Source organism: Macaca mulatta, chromosome 14, assembly GCF_049350105.2.
Source record: "Macaca mulatta isolate MMU2019108-1 chromosome 14, T2T-MMU8v2.0, whole genome shotgun sequence".
Classification (NCBI taxonomy): Eukaryota; Metazoa; Chordata; class Mammalia; order Primates; family Cercopithecidae; genus Macaca; species Macaca mulatta.
In genome coordinates this window covers 10,494,950-10,510,836 of record NC_133419.1, presented here as the reverse complement: position 1 = coordinate 10,510,836, position 15,887 = coordinate 10,494,950, and the positions used below count along the sequence as shown (strand labels likewise).

The 15,887-nt window shown below is 62.1% G+C and overlaps 2 protein-coding genes and 1 long non-coding RNA gene across 40 annotated transcripts in view; 1 reads left to right on the top strand and 2 right to left on the bottom strand.

The window, feature by feature from the left end:
- The window catches only part of MARK2 (microtubule affinity regulating kinase 2), a 76,114-nt gene extending 70,573 nt beyond the window's left edge, over positions 1-5,541 (top strand). For 12 of the 34 annotated variants that reach the window (XM_077962497.1, XM_077962506.1, XM_077962504.1 and 9 more), the window contains 2 exons: positions 2,772-2,816; positions 3,386-5,541. In XM_077962497.1, coding sequence (XP_077818623.1) covers positions 2,772-2,816; positions 3,386-3,746 — 406 coding nt within the window. In that variant the 3' untranslated portion in view covers positions 3,747-5,541. Of the gene's footprint in view, positions 1-620; positions 648-2,771; positions 2,817-3,385 lie in introns of all 34 variants that reach the window. The other 22 variants (XM_077962495.1, XM_077962493.1, XM_015113932.3 and 19 more) reach the window with 5 other exon arrangements.
- The window catches only part of LOC144334162 (uncharacterized), a 174,838-nt gene that overhangs the window by 84,625 nt on the left and 74,326 nt on the right, over positions 1-15,887 (bottom strand). The gene's annotated exons all lie outside the window — the stretch shown is intronic.
- RCOR2 (REST corepressor 2) lies at positions 5,751-14,445 on the bottom strand. Of its 5 annotated transcripts, none has more exons than XM_077962536.1 (13): positions 14,383-14,445; positions 10,903-11,137; positions 10,128-10,184; positions 9,746-9,826; positions 9,470-9,522; positions 9,222-9,383; positions 8,984-9,108; positions 8,828-8,897; positions 8,521-8,736; positions 7,404-7,481; positions 7,209-7,266; positions 6,837-7,066; positions 5,751-6,701 (listed from the first exon to the last, which is right to left on the bottom strand). In XM_077962536.1, the coding sequence occupies exons 2-13, from the start codon at positions 11,027-11,029 to the stop codon at positions 6,387-6,389; spliced, it is 1,572 nt and encodes a 523-aa protein (XP_077818662.1). In that variant the 5' UTR covers positions 11,030-11,137; positions 14,383-14,445; the 3' UTR covers positions 5,751-6,386. The 5 variants fall into 5 exon arrangements, with proteins under 5 accessions (XP_077818662.1, XP_077818663.1, XP_077818664.1 ...); XM_077962537.1 differs by lacking the exon at positions 14,383-14,445 and adding an exon at positions 14,088-14,116; XM_077962538.1 differs by lacking the exon at positions 14,383-14,445 and adding an exon at positions 12,726-12,804.

Below are 15,887 nucleotides of genomic sequence, written 5' to 3'. Positions count from 1 at the left end.
TGTCCCTTTGACTGCCTCTCCCCTTAGCTGGTTCTGTTTGTGGCTGCAGCCACAGCCATGCCCTTCCGCCCGGGGGTTCTTACGGTGAAACCTATAAATGAAATCACTGGCGAGGGCCCACAGTGGCCTAACCAGAGGTTGTGCCAAAGCTTTCCTGTGTTGGACCCAGGGTGGGGATCTCTTCATGGGGTTTCTCACACCTGAGCCCCCAGCCACCACAGAGGGGCAGCTTGAAGTGCATCCAGCCAACTGGCTGGCCTCCTGGGATGCTCCGCGTCCCTGTCATGCCCATTCCTCTCCCTGCCTTGGAGTAGCAGCTCAGGAAGCAGCAGGGGCTTTGAGAGAGCAGGCTCGCCTGCCCTTCCTCTACGTTTCACTCCACTCTGCTGGAGGAGCCAAAGCCACTGCCCCATCTGAACCCCAAAATGCAGGTGTGAGGCCTGCAGAGAGGGTGGGCAGGTCTGAAAGCCTGGGACTCTAGTCTCGCTGAGCGGCTCTTCCGAAAATGGGATGACCCTTGAACCTGTGAAGCCACTCCCCACCTGCTTATCCACATACCGTCTTGTTGGTTTTTTTTTATTTCTTTTTTTATTTTGTCTTTTTTTTGTTTGTTTTTTTAGAAATCTGTCTTTCAGGTTTGCCAGAAGGTAGGCGTTGAGCCCGCTGTGTGTGTGTGTGTGTGTGTGTCCGTGTCCTGTGTCCTGCCTCCATCACTAACTCCCCTTTTCTGGCTCTTACTCTCCTCCATCTGCTTAACCAAGTCTGTGTGGCCCTCCTTTCTCTGCCATCTTAAAGGGATGAAGACTGCCTCTGATTGGGCAACGGCACAGGGCCTGCCTTCAGTGCCCCCAGTACGAACAGGCAGGGCTAAGAGGCCACATTGGCCCACTCAGGGCAAATGGCTTTAAAAATGAGGGGCCTTCCTTGGGCCCACAGTTACGCCTGTCCTCAAGTAAGGGGAGACTGTCTCAGGGAAGCCTCCCTTTAAGATTGTCTCCTCTCACCCACCCCACCCCATCCCCACTCCCCCTCACTCCAGGTTTTGGTCAGTGTTGGGATCCTTTCCTGGCCCTTTCCCCTGTCATGTGCATGCGCTGTGAGGAAGCTCCAGGGTTACAAGTGCATCTGGGATGGTATCTTGTCTGTCTCCTGGGCTTCCTGAACTTCAGAGCTGTGTGACCTCTTCCCCTTGGCCTATGGGATGGCAGGACTTTGGAGACACTACAGGGACCCTGGGGCCCCAAGGTTTCAGTCTAGATCCTCCAGACCTTAGGAGCTTTTGTCTCACAAATGGAGCACAGCACCCCCTCCTGGCAGCTCCTGCAGGACTAGCCCCACCCACCCGCACCCCTGCCCCAACACCCCTGCCACCAGCAGCATCTGGATAAATCAAGCCTCTTCTCCTCCGGGCTGTTTTCTCCAGATATGGCCTGTCCCTTCCAAAGTGCCGGGAGCTGGGACATTCCAGGGCAAGGGCCGTTCTACCCCAAGCCCTAGCAAAACAACAGATCTCTGCACCCTTACCCAGGGGTCTCCCTTCATGGGCCCCTTCCTGGCTGTTTCACCCCTGGCCTTAGGCTCATCCTCTCTGCAGGCCTCGGGGGCCAAATACCAAGCTGAAGACCAAGGGCCAGGTTAAGAGTGCTTGTTCCCCAGGGCTGTCTGCTCAGGCCCTGCACTGGAACTGGGATGCCTGGCAGGCACATTGGTGCCACAGCTGATGGAGGAACGTCCAGACAGGGTCTTCAGGCTTTCCCCATCCCCTCCTCCTCTCACCCAGCGCTTGACTGCCTGGCTGGCTGCTGCCTCAAGGGGCCCCAGCAGGGGGCTGCCCCACAAGGCATCTGGAGAGAGCGGGGCGGGTGCCTTCCTCGCACAGCCGGGCTCCCTGCTCGCAGTGCGCTTGTGTGCACCCCTGTGTTGGTTGTGTCTTCCTGTTTATTTCTATGTGCTGCTGCTCTTTCTCCTTCCTCTCACATCCTCCCTCTGCAATCCCCAATTTCCTAGCTCCAGACACCCATCTTCCAGCCAGGAGCTGGAGAAGCCGCTCAGCGGGGCCAGACCTCTTCCCCACCCACCCACCCAAGGTGTCTGCCCCGCCCCGCCCTCGTCCTCCCTGTGTATGAGCAGATGGCCTGGCAGGCCAGCAGGTAGGGGAGTTGGGAAAGGTCGGAGGAGGCGGCCTTTTCCACTCAGCAGCAGGCACCCATCCCCAGGTGCCTACCATGCAGACCCAGGCCTTGGCACTTTGAGCCTTCTGACAGAGACCCTTGCGTAGCCACAGCCCCTCCTCCTACAGAGACCCAAAGCATTGCAGCCCCTTTCCTCCAAAAGGACTGCAGTCCTGAGACCCTAGCGTGTGGCTCCAAAAACTTACTCACACCCGCAACCCCCAGAACAGCGCGTGAGCCCTGGCTGTGGGGGAGCAGCCTCGTGCCCGGCTGTGTGCTCGGTGTGCTCAGTGAAGTGCGTGCACAGCCACTCCCCCTCCTCCCCCAGAGCGGAGGCTCCTTCTCCCCGGCACAGATCTGGGAGTGTGGGGAGGGACAGGCCCCATGTGCTGGGCTCCCTGCTGGAAAGGAATGGTTGAGCCGCCAGTGTGAGGTGCTGCAGAGCCCTGTTGGCTTGCCAGGTGATGGGCAGAGGGCCCTGGGCTTGGGTCCTGCCCACCCACTGGTGGCACCTCCCCAGACCCACTCTCATCTGGGTCTGTGGCGGCGGAAGGAGCGAGAGATCCCAGCACTAAACTCTCCCTCGCTCTGTTTTTTGAGGAACCTGAATGAACCTGAAAGCAAAGACCGAGTGGAGACGCTCAGGTGAGAGGGCTGGAGCCAGCACTGGCCCTGCCCGGGCCACCGGGCTTGCCACAAGCCTCCTGCTCCTCTCTTCCTTCTGCCACTTGGCTCTTCCTCCCGTGGTTCTGCCCTGTCCCTACCCTCTGGGGCCTCCCTTTCCTCAGAGAGTTTCCCCTTCCCAAACCCAATTGCAGGAGTTAATGGGCCCTTCTCTTCAGGTCTGGTATATTCTGGAAGTCGGAGTTCTGGGTCGGGTGGTCGGGGCTACAGATTCCTACCCCTGGCCTATCCCACCTCCCTGTGCTCCGAGGCTTCTTTCTGGAGATAGAGTCTGTGCTGGTGCTATTGAGGGCACCGGTGTCTTCCCCGACCCCACCCCGCCTACCCCAAGGCTGGCTTCTCCCCTTCACTGTCCTGACACATAGGGGTTGGAGGACTGCCTCCCTCCGCCCCCGCGGCCAGGGGCCGTGCCTGGCTGCTCCTGCTCCCTCCCGCTCTCCTCTCTGGGCTCGAGGGCTGTCTGCCAGGGTGGCCCTCCTGGGGTGGGGTGCCTCAGCCCCCCGTGACGCCCGCCTCTGCCCTCTCCACAGACCTCACGTGGTGGGCAGTGGCGTCAACGACAAAGAAAAGGAAGAATTTCGGGAGGCCAAACCCCGCTCCCTTCGCTTCACGTGGAGTATGAAGACCACGAGCTCCATGGAGCCCAACGAGATGATGCGGGAGATCCGCAAGGTGCTGGACGCGAACAGCTGCCAGAGCGAGCTGCATGAGAAATACATGCTGCTGTGCATGCACGGCACGCCGGGCCACGAGGACTTCGTGCAGTGGGAGATGGAGGTGTGCAAACTGCCGCGGCTCTCTCTCAATGGGGTTCGATTTAAGCGGATATCGGGCACCTCCATGGCCTTCAAAAACATTGCCTCCAAAATAGCCAACGAGCTGAAGCTTTAACAGGCTGCCAGGAGCGGGGGCGGCGGGGGCGGGCCAGCTGGACGGGCTGCCGGGCCGCCGCGCCGCCCCACCTGGGCGAGACTGCAGCGATGGATTGGTGTGTCTCCCCTGCTGGCACTTCTCCCCTCCCTGGCCCTTCTCAGTTTTCACTTACATGTTTGTGGGGGGTGGGAGATTGTTCTCCAGCCCCCCACATTCACCCCTGCCCAGAGATTCCCCCTTCCCCTCTCCCCAACTGGAGGCAAAGGAAGGGGAGGGTGGATGGGGGGGCAGGGCTCCCCCTCGGTACTGCGGTTGCACAGAGTATTTCGCCTAAACCAAGAAATTTTTTATTACCAAAAAGAAAAAAAGAAAAAAAAAAATCCCAGCGGCCACCTTTCCTCCCTGCCCCATTGGGACAGTCGAGACTGGATCTGTGGGGTTTCCCGGGAGGGTGGCTCAGGGCTGGAACACTCTCAGGCAAGAGTGGTGGAGCTCCCGTCAGGCCCTCCGCCAGGCCCACTGTGGGCTTCTTCCCTCTCCTCCCTCCTTCCCCTCCAAGCAAACCACCAGAGGTGGCCTTCCCCTGACCTCAGGCCCCTGGGCTGGAGGCCTGGGTGGCGGGGCAGGGGGCGGGGGTGCTGCGCAGCCCTGCAGTGGGTGGGACTGGGGGCTGCCCCGGGGCTGCCGAGGCTGGAGGGCCGGCACAAGGCTCCGCCTCCCTCCACACTGTACCCTCTGCCCCTCCTTCCCAGAGCTGGGCATTTCCTTCCACAAGCTGCTGTGGGGACGTGTGTTCCCTCCTCAAAGTCTGTGCCATCTTCTCCCACCCCTCCCGGATAGAAGGAGGGGCTGACCCCAGGGCTGGGAGAGGGGAGGGGACTGCAGGGCAAATTGGCTCCTCGGTCCCCAGGGGGGCCGCTTGGGCTGTTGGTCTCCAGAGCAGGGCCACTGGGCACTCTGTGATGGGGGAGCCTTTGTCTGAAAGCACAGCCCCCTCGCCCTTCCTCTCCCCATGGCTTCCCCTTCATTGGCATTAATCTGGGCACCAGCTCTCTCCATAGCAGTGACTTCCCTCACCACTCTCATCTCTCAGCCTTGCCTTTTCTTCCTGACACTGTCGCCCCCTCCTCTCAGGAGACACTGCCCAGGGCCTCCAGGGCCACCTGGCAGAAGGCTGGGTTAGGCAGCAGGGCCGGGAGCATCTGCCCTCCACAGGGTGGGGGACGGATAGGCAAAGCGACTCCCAGCTTGCTGCCCTCAGTGGCCAGTGTGGGCATGGGCGGTTTTGGGCGCTTGGCTGGTGGTGGCCACTGCATCCCTTAATTTATTTCTCTGCTGTTTCTGTTCTTGAGAAATTGAGGGAGGGAGTCCTACACAGAGGCTGCCCCTACCCTCACCTGAGTTGTACATTTTTTTGTGATGGGTTTTATTTTTTATTTTATTATTTTATTTTTTTTTTGATTTATGATGACTCCACCCCTCTTCATCACCCCCGCTCCCAGGCCAGGCTCAGCGATTAAGTCGAGCCCTTGCGTCCTAGGAAGGGGCCTCGCCAACCTCAGCCCTCCTGCCCCACACTCCTACTGCGGCTCAGACCAAGGGCTCCCCCTCCCTCCCTTCCCCCCTCCTGCCCTATGGAACAGCCCGGGTGCTCTGAGGGGGCCGGGAGGGCATGGCTTGGCTCCCAAAGGGGGTAGGGGCCCGGGGCACCCAGGCAAGGTGGCCCCTCCCCGGCTAGCCCCCTCCTCCCCAACCCTGCACTTAGTTTCTCCTCTGGATCAAACACATAATAAAGAGAATGTTTGGAATCTGAGCTGCCTCCTCCTGTTTCTTCTCCCAGCCAGGCAGGGACCCAGTCCCCTGTGGGCAAGATGTGGCCCAGCACGCCTGCCTTGCAGGACAGACTTGATTCCTGTCTGGGGCCATTGCTGGGTGGGCCCAGCTCCCCACCCACCCACAGGGCACAGACAGGAAGCAAAGCCCAGGGCCCTTGCACCAAAAGGGAAAGAAAACTCAGTAAGCTTAGGTTTTATTTTTTTTTAATTTTTAAAAAATGTTGAAAAATAAACCCATGTCTGCATAAATTCCCAACCCCCATTTCTCCAAGTTTCTGGAAGGTGGGTTTGGTGGGCACCCTCAGCTCCACAGCATTTCCCAGCTGGCCCCTGAAGACAGAGCTTCTCTTCCAGCCTCTGCTGCTGTAAGGCCCCTCTGCCCACCTCCCCCTCTGCAGCCTCCCTCCCCACCTCACCCCAGACTTATTGCTAAAATAAGGGAAAGAGGAATGAGAACAGCCAGCACACCCAACTGCCCTCTCCCCACCCCATGCTAAGGTCACTACCCCCGACACACAAAGGGCAGAGCCCAGAGGCCAAGCCCCAGCAGGCTAGGAGGCAGCCATTCCAGTCCCAGCCAGGAAGCGAAAGTGCCCTCAGGCCAGCTCAAAGGCCCCTGAGCCTGGCCATGGCCACAGGAGACAGGCCCAGCTGCCAGGAACACATGCAGAACCCACAGGGCGGGGCTGGGCTGTGCGCAGCTCTGGTCTTCCAAAGACCCCGCCAGATCCCTAGTCCCTTCTGTCCTCGGTGACACCAGAGATGCCTGGGGATGGCCAGCAAAGGGATCCTGGAGCCTGTGGTTGGTGGAAGACCACAGGGCTCAGAGTGAGGGTGCTGGGGGCTCCAGAGGGGCTCCAATCAGGGTGGGTGGGGGCTGAGGGCCAGGACGGGCACTGTGGCGGGAGGCAGCCAGAGCGGGGCGGATGAGAGGTGGTGGGGGCTGGTTGGGGGCCAGCCGGGGCTGGAGGAAGCGGCCCTGCTGCAGTGGGGGTGGCTGTCGGAGCAGAGTGGGAGCCGTGGGCAAAGGTGGCCTCAGCAGTGGGGGCGGCTGGGACAGCGAGGTGGGAGGTGGAGGGGGTGGTGGTGCAGGGGGCACTGATCGGGGCACAGACGTGGAGACCGCTGTAATCTGGACCTGAGGGGAGAGAAAAGAGTGAGAAGCCAGGCTCTTCCTGCCCTCAGCCCAGTCTAAGGACCGAGGCAACGCCTTGCCTCGCCTCGCCTCACCTCTTCTCTCTGAGGGGTTTCTCAGAGAGAAACCCCTTCTCACCTCATCATCTTCCTCTAGGGCTGGGGCTGGCAATGGAGCCCCTCTCCTAGCCTCCTCCATGGGGACCGGGGCTCCAGGGGCCCCATCCTGCTCAGCCTCCCATTCCTGCAGCACCTCCTCCAGATTGAAGCGGCGCCGGTAGCTCACAAAGAAAGTCTTCACCTGGGTCAGAGTCTTGTTCCCAATCACCTCTGCAATAGCCCCAAAGTCTTTGCCATACCTACGGATGGCTGCAAGGGTCAAAAGGGCAGCAGCGTCAATACCCCTTAGAACTAGTTACTTCCTTGACCCTTCCCCTCTGCCCCCCCCACTCCTTGGAGGGTGGGGAGATAGATTCCTGGGGTTCTCTCTTCTCACCACAGTTTAACCCACCTTGGACAGCCAAAAGCTGCTCATCTGTGGTCCAGCGGGAGTTGAACTTGGTGTTGGCCTGGAAAGCAAGGAACACACATATCCTTTAGACTTAAAACCATGCAAATGGCAGCCCTGCTCCCCAAGTAGTACTCTTTCTGCTCTACCTCCAGAGAGAGATCCCCTTTTGCACCCTAACTTAAAGAGCGGCCATACCTCCGGGGGGCGGAGTGGATCAATGCCGCCCTCCAGGGCTTGGCGTAGGCTGCTGTTTGTCTGCTTCATGCTCTGTACCTGGGAAGGCCAGGAAGTGGAGGAACATCAGACTCCCATCTCAGGCAGGCCACCATGCCCTTCACAGGACCCTACTTCTGCAAAGACACCAGCACCACTGCCCCGGCAAAGCTCTCTGCCGTCCACCATCTGGCTTGTTCCCCCTGCACTACTCAGTAGGGGAGCCGCTGGGGTTCTCCCCTTTCTGCAGACCAGTTTTTATTTTTACTATATATATATACACACACACACACACACACACACACGCGCACATATATATATATTTTTTGAGACGGAGTTTCACTCTTGTTACCCAGGTTGGAGTGCAATGGCACAATCTCAGCTCACCAAAACATCCGTCTCCCAGGTTCAAGCGATTCTCCTGCCTCAGCCTCCCGAGTAGCTGTGATTACAAGCGCCTGCCACTCCGCCTGGCTAATTTTGTATTGTTTTTAGTAGAGACAGGGCTTCTCCATGTTGGTCAGGCTGGTCTCGAACTCCCATCCTCAGGTGATCCACCCACCTCGGACTCCCAAAGTCCTGGGATTATAGGGATGAGCCACCGTGCCCAGCCTTTTTTTTTTTTTTTTTTTTTTTTTTTTTTGGAGACAGAATCTCACTCTGTTGCCCATGCTGGAGTGCAATAGTGCAGTCTCCACTCACTGCAACCTCCGCCTCCCAGGTTTAAGCGATTCTCCTGCCTCAGCCTCCTAAGTAGCTGGGATTACAGGCATGTGCCACCATGCCCAGCTAATTTTTGTATTTTTAGTAGAGATGGGGTTTCACCATGTTGGCCAGGATGGTCTTAAACCCTGGACCTCAGGTGATCCACTCGCCTCAGTCCCCCAGAGTGCCTGGATTACAGGCGTGAGCCACCGCACCCAGCCTACAGACCAGTTTTTTAAAAGAAGGCCCAAAAAGAACACCGCATTGCCCAGAGTCCTAGAGGATGGGGCTCAGCCCCTGAACCATCTCACTTACACCTCAGCTCCCCCCAGACTTCAGTTCCCAGGTGCCGAGTGCCCCCTTTGCATAGTCCCATCATTTCCCAGGGCCCCACCTGGCGCTTGAGGGAGATGAGCTGAGAGTCAAGACCTCGGAGCGTGAGGTTGGCAAGGTCCGGGCTTCCTGACACCGCCGTGAGGCCCTCAGGGCTCAGGTACATGCCCTTGGGTGGGCGACGCCGGGTTCGCAAGGGGTGGTGGCGGTACTGAGATACCTGGACCTCCTTTTTTCCAGGGCCTGGGCGTGCATTCAGGGGCCGAGAGGGCAGAGGCTGCCAGTGAAAGGAGAGGCGGGTAGGTGGTGCAGAGCCTGAGAGAGGCAAGAGGACAGGCAGGCAGGGCCCAGAGTCTCTGGGAGCTCACCTCTCTCTTAGGGTCTCCAGGATCGGGCTCTCCCTCACTCACGCCTCCTCGACCCTCTTCGAGCTCATCACTGCTGACACAGGGGCCAGGTAGGGAATGAGGCAGGTGCCAGGAGCTCTACCTACCCCCATGCCCAGTGCCTGCTCCTGCCCCCACCTGTCTTCTTTGTCCTTGCGGCCCCCCAGCCGCCGGGCCTGTCTGTCCATCACGCTAGTTCGGCTTCGGGTCTTCTTCCAAGAGTAGTAATATTTCACCAGGCTGGGAATCAACTTGTCGGGCAGCTGGAGGAGGCAACGCCAGAAGCTGGGGCCCACTCAAGACTCTGGGCCCCACGTAAGCTCTTCAGAAAGGAGGGGCAGAGGAGCGCCAGGGAGTGGGGGTGGAAGGGCTTTACCATCTGCTGGATACGCTGGAAGCACTTGCCGTGGAAGCCAAAGGCCTGTTCAAACAGCACCTTGTCCTCTACTGTCCACTCGTCAGGGAATGGGGTGAAGTTGGCCAGGTCAGCCAGCGACTTCTCTACATCGTGCTTATGCCACAGGAGCATGCCCAGCGCCTGGCCCGGGGCAAGGGGCAGCTCAGGCTCAGCTGCCCCCAGCACCATTCCACCCCATTCCCAAGTCCCTAGGGGCCAAGGCTCACCTGCTCAATGTTGTAGCCATGCTTCTCCTTGGCCATTGCAATGTACTTGTCAACTGCAGGGGCAGGAGGGGCAGGGTCTTGGTGAAGGGGGTTATAGCTCTTAACCCAGGCCTGTCCAGAAAGGGACCACCCCCCAGCGGCCAGGCCCCTGAACACGAGCCCCAGGGCAAGGGTTGGACCCACACACACCTCAGCCTCCAGCCCCCTTCTGAGAAGAGCTGGCTTGGAGCTGGGATGAACCCAAGCCCCCACCTCCCAGGGCTGTGCCCCACTCACGCTTGGCATCTGACACACAGTGGTTGGGTGACCACACCAGCATCCCCTTCAGCTCCTTGTTGCTGTAGCGTGCAGGGCTCTCTGAAAGGCCGAGGAGCAGGAGGGAAGACACTCAGATCAGCCTGGTGGCACAAGCCTGGCTGGACCCATGGCCAGAGGGCAGCAGAGGAGTGGAGCCAGGGAGGTTGAGGCCAAGAAGGGAAGGAGGGGCAGAGACCCAGACAAGAAGGCAGGGCAGGAAAGCTAACCATGCCACAGGGCCACCCACCTCTGCCAGCCTGTCCTCCCAGGGGGAGCCAGCCAAGGGCACCCCAGGTGGGGCTGCAGGCTAAGCCCGGAGCCTCCACCCCCACCCCACTTCACAGCCTGTCCTGCCACTCACCAGGCTTGCACTCCGGAATTACGGCCTGGTAATTGGTTCCAACGCGGATCATGCTGTCTGTGGAGCCAGGGGGAGGTAGTCAGGACTCCAGGGAGGGCGGACGGGAGAGAGGATGTGGCGGGGGAGGTGGCTGGCCTGGAGTTCTTCCTGACCACCCAGGGCCCCCACCTTCCAGGAGGCTCACTTTTCCCTGATTGTCCCCCTCAGTTACCTGCAGCCACAGAAGGGACTGGAAGAGGAAAAGACCCTGTCCAGTCATGGCCATTGGGGCTGGAGGGTGGACAAGGGGACGGTTTTAGAGCCCAGGCCAAGCACAGTGCTTTGTTCCGGCTGGGGGGAGGGGAGCCGGGTTGGAGGGCAGCCCCTAGACCTGGACCACAGCCCTGCAAGGAACCCAAGGCTCCTCCCCACCACAGGAGCCTCACAGCTCTGTGTGGAGGTGTCTCTCCAGCCCCTGCTCCAGCCAGACCTCAGTCCCCTGCAAGATGGCAAGGTATGAGAGATCCACTCTATGCAAGGGAGGGATGCCTCGGTCCCTGAGGAGCTGAGGGCAGGGGAGGGGCCGACAGGACGCCTCCACAGCAGCTAGGGGCCCAGGTTCCAGATTGGCTGTGCCGGCAGCCTGGGCTTGGGGGAGAAGCAAAGCAGAGGCTCCAATCCAGGAGAGGCAGGAGCCATCAGTGTAATAGACTCGTGGTCTGCAACTCTTCCCCCTCCCGCCCCACTCCGCTCCCCCAAGGCCGGCGCGCCTTTAACCCTAGGCCACCTGGCTCACCGTGTGAGTGCTCCTCCTCGCTGCTGTCATCCTCCGAGTGGGGCTGTCCGCCGTTGGGCACCGTCTTGGCCCGGCTGCGGGACAGGATCCCGGAGCCCGCGCTCGGCTTCTCCATCACCGAGGGCATTACCCCGCCCAGCTGCCCCGGGGGGGGGCGCGGGAGCCTTCGGAGAGCGACAGTGGTTGCTGCACTCGCTCCGAGTGCCTAGCCCGGCCCGGCCTGGAGAGGTCGCCACTGAGGTTAGGAGAGGCAGGAGGTCAGCGTGGCTAGGGTCCGGCGGGGTGGGAGCCCACCGGGCAGCCCCAGCGCTCTCCGCGACCCCCACGAGCCAGGGCGTCAGAAAAGTTTGTGCAGAAGTAGGGGACGCAAGGGATGAGCGCAAGGTCCGGTGCGGCTGGGGTGCGATTGCTATGTACGCCCTTCAGGGTTGGGGTTCCCCTTAAGTCGGGGTCCCCCGTCCTCCGGGCGCCCTGGAACCCCACCGCCCACCTGCCCACGCCGTTCAGCGGCCGGGCGCTGCAGCGCAATCTGCGCCCCCAGGGTTCTGCGGCTCTCGGCTGCGCCGGGGATGCCCCAGTCCCCGGGCGGGGACCCGTGTCCCAAGCAGACCCCTGCCCGCGACGGCAGCCCGCCGGGGCCCCGGCGGCGGCGGCGGCGGCGGGACGGCGCGCACGGCGCGCGGCGCTGGGCAGAGTTGCCGGGAGGCGGGCGGAGCTCAGCCGCGGGCGCCGCCTCGCACCCTCCCCGGCGCGCTCGCTCTCCCCGCCGCGCTCGGGCTGCCGCTCGCTCGCCCGCTCTCCGCCGCCGCTCGCTCCTCGCGCACACAATGAAGCTGCTGGCAGGGAAGTAGTGCCGGCTGCGGCCTCAGCACCCCTCCCCCAGCCGATGCCTCCGCCAGCTGAACATCTGGCCCTGGGGTGGGAGGGAGGGCCCGGGGGGCGGGGCCTGGGGGCCAGGGCCAGACCTCCAGGGGGTGGGATCAGGACCCTGGTGGGGCACGCGTCCCGCTGCGGGGGCCCCCCTCGCGTCCCTGGGCTCCCAGACTTGCCCCTGGGGGAGACCCCACTGCCCCCCAGGAGTAGCCAGGGGTCAGCCCCACCCACGCGTACACCAGCACCACACACCAGTGGGCTCGGGTTACTGCCGCCTGCCCCGGGGGCCCTGGGGCCGCCTGCCCGCCCGCCCGGGTGGAGCCCAGCTTTTCCTTCCATTTCCCTTCCTGCCAAGGAACTCCCCGCCCCCCCTTCCGCAGGGGGGACCCCCCTTCATGCGCCCTTAGGGGCCAGAACGGATGGGAGGCTGGACAGGCAAGGAATGAGTTCCTCCAAGTGCTACCCAGCCAGAGCCTGGCTTCTGGTGGATCTGTGGGTCCCCAAGGGTTGCCCCAGTTCCCTTTAACTGCTGCAGTGTGCACCCCTAAACAGTGGTAGCAAGGGCTGAGGGATGGGGAGTGGGAGGTGTAGGGGAAGGTCTGGGCTGCAGGGGATAGAGGAACTGGGTCTCCTCCCCACTGGGTTTACTGTCACCCCAGCTGGAAGCAGCACCCCCTCCCCCCGGACAAGCATGGGCAGAGTGACAGACAGGGAAGCGGGTAGAGCGGCACAGACGGAGATGGGGGAGGGGGTGGGCAGAGACTTTCAAAGCCAGACCCAGCCACCCTGCCAGGCACACAAAGAGCCAGCGCACACACCGGCGGCGGCTCCGAGCCTGCGAGCTGCGCCCGTGCCCGTCCCCGCCGCCCGGGGCACGTGCTGCCGCGCACACAAGCTGAAGCCCCCGCCCGCCGCCCCTCCCACCCGGAGCCCCAGTCTCCTGGACACACCTCCACCCGGGCACACCCCGCTGTGCCCAGACTGAGCCGAGCCCGCACTCGCGCCCTTCTCTCCCTTCCCTTCCTCGGCCACTCTGTAATCAGATTCCTAAATTTAGAAGCAGCCCAGGGCCCAGCCAGGGATCCCTGCCCCCACCCGCTGCCTGCGGCCGAGCGGCCGGGGTCTTGCGGTCGGGCCATGACCCGGCTGGGGCCGCTTGTTCCTGGGGGCTCCTGCGGACAACCAGGGAAAGCTAGGCTCAACCCCACCCGGCTGCTGCGCTGTCCAGCCACATGGGGCCACCCAGCCAGCGGCCACGTTGCCCGCCACACCTCGGGCCAGGGCTACGGGGCCTCTATCCTCCTCTTAAATCATGGATTGGGCACCAAGCCCCAGGGTGGGGAGGTCTGGACAAAGGAGGAGAATGAATGGACCAGGGGCCGGTCTGAGCTAAGGAGGTCTGCTCCAAGACTAAGAGAGTCTTCTCAGGCCGACCCCTCCTGAGTGGCAGGGCGCCATCCCTGTCCCCAGCACCTCCACCCTTTGGAGAGGCTCTCATCTCTCTCCCCTCCTGCCTGGCAGGCAACCATTGCTGCACACCAGCCTCTCCTACCATGCTGTCTTCTATCTTGCCCCCGCCCCCTATTAGGCAGGGCCTCAGTTGAACCCCCCATCCCCCCTTGCCTCCTTTCCAGACTCAAACCTGGGGACCCGGGCCCGGCCTCCTCACCCCCACCCGCAGGCTCAGCATCCTGCTTATTTCTTGCCTCCCTACTCCAGGGCTGCCCCAGGTACCCCCAGTCTCTCTAGCAGGGATCCCCAGCCACTGGATTCCCTCCGGCCCCAGCATCCCTCTCCCCCGCCCCCTAAGAACCTCATTCTCTTTATTTCTATCTAGAGCCAGGCACTCTGGGCCAAAGGAAGACTCTGCTCTGGAGGTGGGGACAGGGAGAGGAGGTTTATTCCTTGGGGCGGGGGCTGGGAGAGTCCCTAGGCCCGGATGCAATGAGGCTTCTGCCTAGGAGGTGGGCCACGACACAGGAAGTGTGTCCTAGGAGTTTTGGGGCGACTGTGGGGGCCACAGGGTCTAGAGGGAAGGCGCATTCCTAGCGAACAACCCCCTCATGGAGGGGCAAGGGTGCAAGGTTAGGAGGGGGAGGGGCAAGGCCCCACCCCTCCCACCTGCTACAGCCGCCCCCTCCCCAGCTGGCCCCCTCTTTTGTGCGAAGCCACACAAAGGACAAGGGGCCCCGGCCGGCCTGGCCATCTGCTCCCAGCAGCCTGAAGGCTCTTAAAGAGACAGCACCCCCGGGGCTGCGGGGCGGGGCTGCGCCACCGGATCCGGGCTCCGCGGTATCCCAGATCCCACCCACCTTTCCCTGGCTCCACTTGTCCCCAGGTCAGAGATCGTCCTCCCCCAGGCCTGGGGCACAGAGGTGCCACGTGGCCAGGAGCATGGGGGTGTGGGAGGGGAGGGAAGGAGAGGCAGCCCGGGGACCAGCCCCTCCTCTCCTGCAGCCTGAGGCAGCGGAAGGGGCCAAGGAAGCTGGGCAGCGCGGCCGAGAACCCGGGGCCCTCACCTCCGCGAGCTACCTCCGAGCTTGGTGTGAGCCAGGGGGCTCCCGGGAATGCCCTCCCCACCATTTTCGCTGATGAGCTCGGGCTCACCCTTCCAGTGGAAGCGACAGCGCCTTCTTTTCGAGGGCTACAGGCCAGGACGCAGGCCGCCTGGAAGCAAGCGTGATCAGGGCACATTTATTTCCTACATTGTTCCAGATGAGGAAACTGAGGCCTTGCACAGCCCCTACACAGGCCTCCGCCAGAAGCTGCATCCCTTGCCTGGGCCGGAAAAGGCTCCTCACCTCTCCGGTCCCCAGGGAAGCCGGCCCTAGCCAGGCCGAGTCCCACTCTGCGCCCTTGCCACACACACAGCTCAGAGACACAAGTCTATATGATGCCTGTGGTGGTTTCCTCGCCTGTCTCTGGCTGGGCTGTGACCCCTTGAGGGCAGGGGCTCTGTTTGCTGCTGTGCTCTGGGGGCCTGGCATACAGTAGGTACTCAGTGTTTACTGAATGAATAAGTGTGTCAGGAGCCCTTTGCCTTCATCGGGCTTCTCTGCGCTCTGCCTACTGGGTTTCTTGTTTCCTCCTTCCTCAAGGTGAGGCCGAGAGGACAAAGGTTGAACAGGGATGCTGGGAGGGAAAAGGAGGGTGACCTTGGGCAAGCCACGCGGCCTCCCCTTGCAGCTCCCTCCTCCCACAGGCGGGGGCAGCTCCAGCCAATCCCAAGCCCGCCAGTCCTGCCAGACAGACTGGGACTGTCCCGAGCTCCGGCCCAGCGAGCCTGGCCGCTGTGGTGTGGTTCCTGGGACCCTAGCCAGGCCCTCAGTGGCCACAGCCAAGGGGCTAAACTTGGGGAGGGAGGGAGGCAGCGGGAGGGCCCTGGGGTCGGGGAGGGAGTGTGGTAGGATCCGAGCCAAAACCTGGCTGAGCAAGTAGGGGGTTGGGGAGAGGAGCTCCCATCGACTGGGGGCCTGGCGGGAGGTGACCCTGGGGAAATGGAGGAGGTGGGCTAGAGTGGAAGGACCAGGGCAGCTCCCTCTGGGGCCCCCACCCTCTCTCAGTCCTGCCCAGACAGGAATTCAGTTCCTCCCTCCCCTGCCGCCCACTGGGGCCCTGGGCAGGCTGTGTGGTCCAGGGTGCTGCCCTCCCCTTTTCTGGGCCCTGTCGGTGACCCCCGTGGTCTAGCTGGCACTCCTTCCCCCACCCCACCTCACCCCCTCAGGGTTGTGAAGAAGCTGAGAGAGGTGACAGAGGTGGCAACCTGGTGCTTGGAACCACCCTGGCACCGGGGCCGTGCAAGGAGAAGGCAGAGGGAGGCAAGACAAGCACATCTGGGAGTGGCACTTGGAGGAGGATGCAGCAGACCAGGCACAGGGTCAGCAAGGAGACTCCAGGCTTCAGACACCCACGTGGAGGAAATCTGACTCCCTGAGCAAATCCGACATCCCTGGGGAAGGGTCAGCAAGACCTCAGGTTGAGATGAGAGGTGACAGGAGCTCCCCGACTCCATGAGGGGGAGCCTGCTTGGTTTCTCCGGAAACTGGGATGGGGGGGCGGGGGCCTCCCCTTGCCCTCACCTGGACAACAGCTGCGCCCTCTGGCGGTGACCG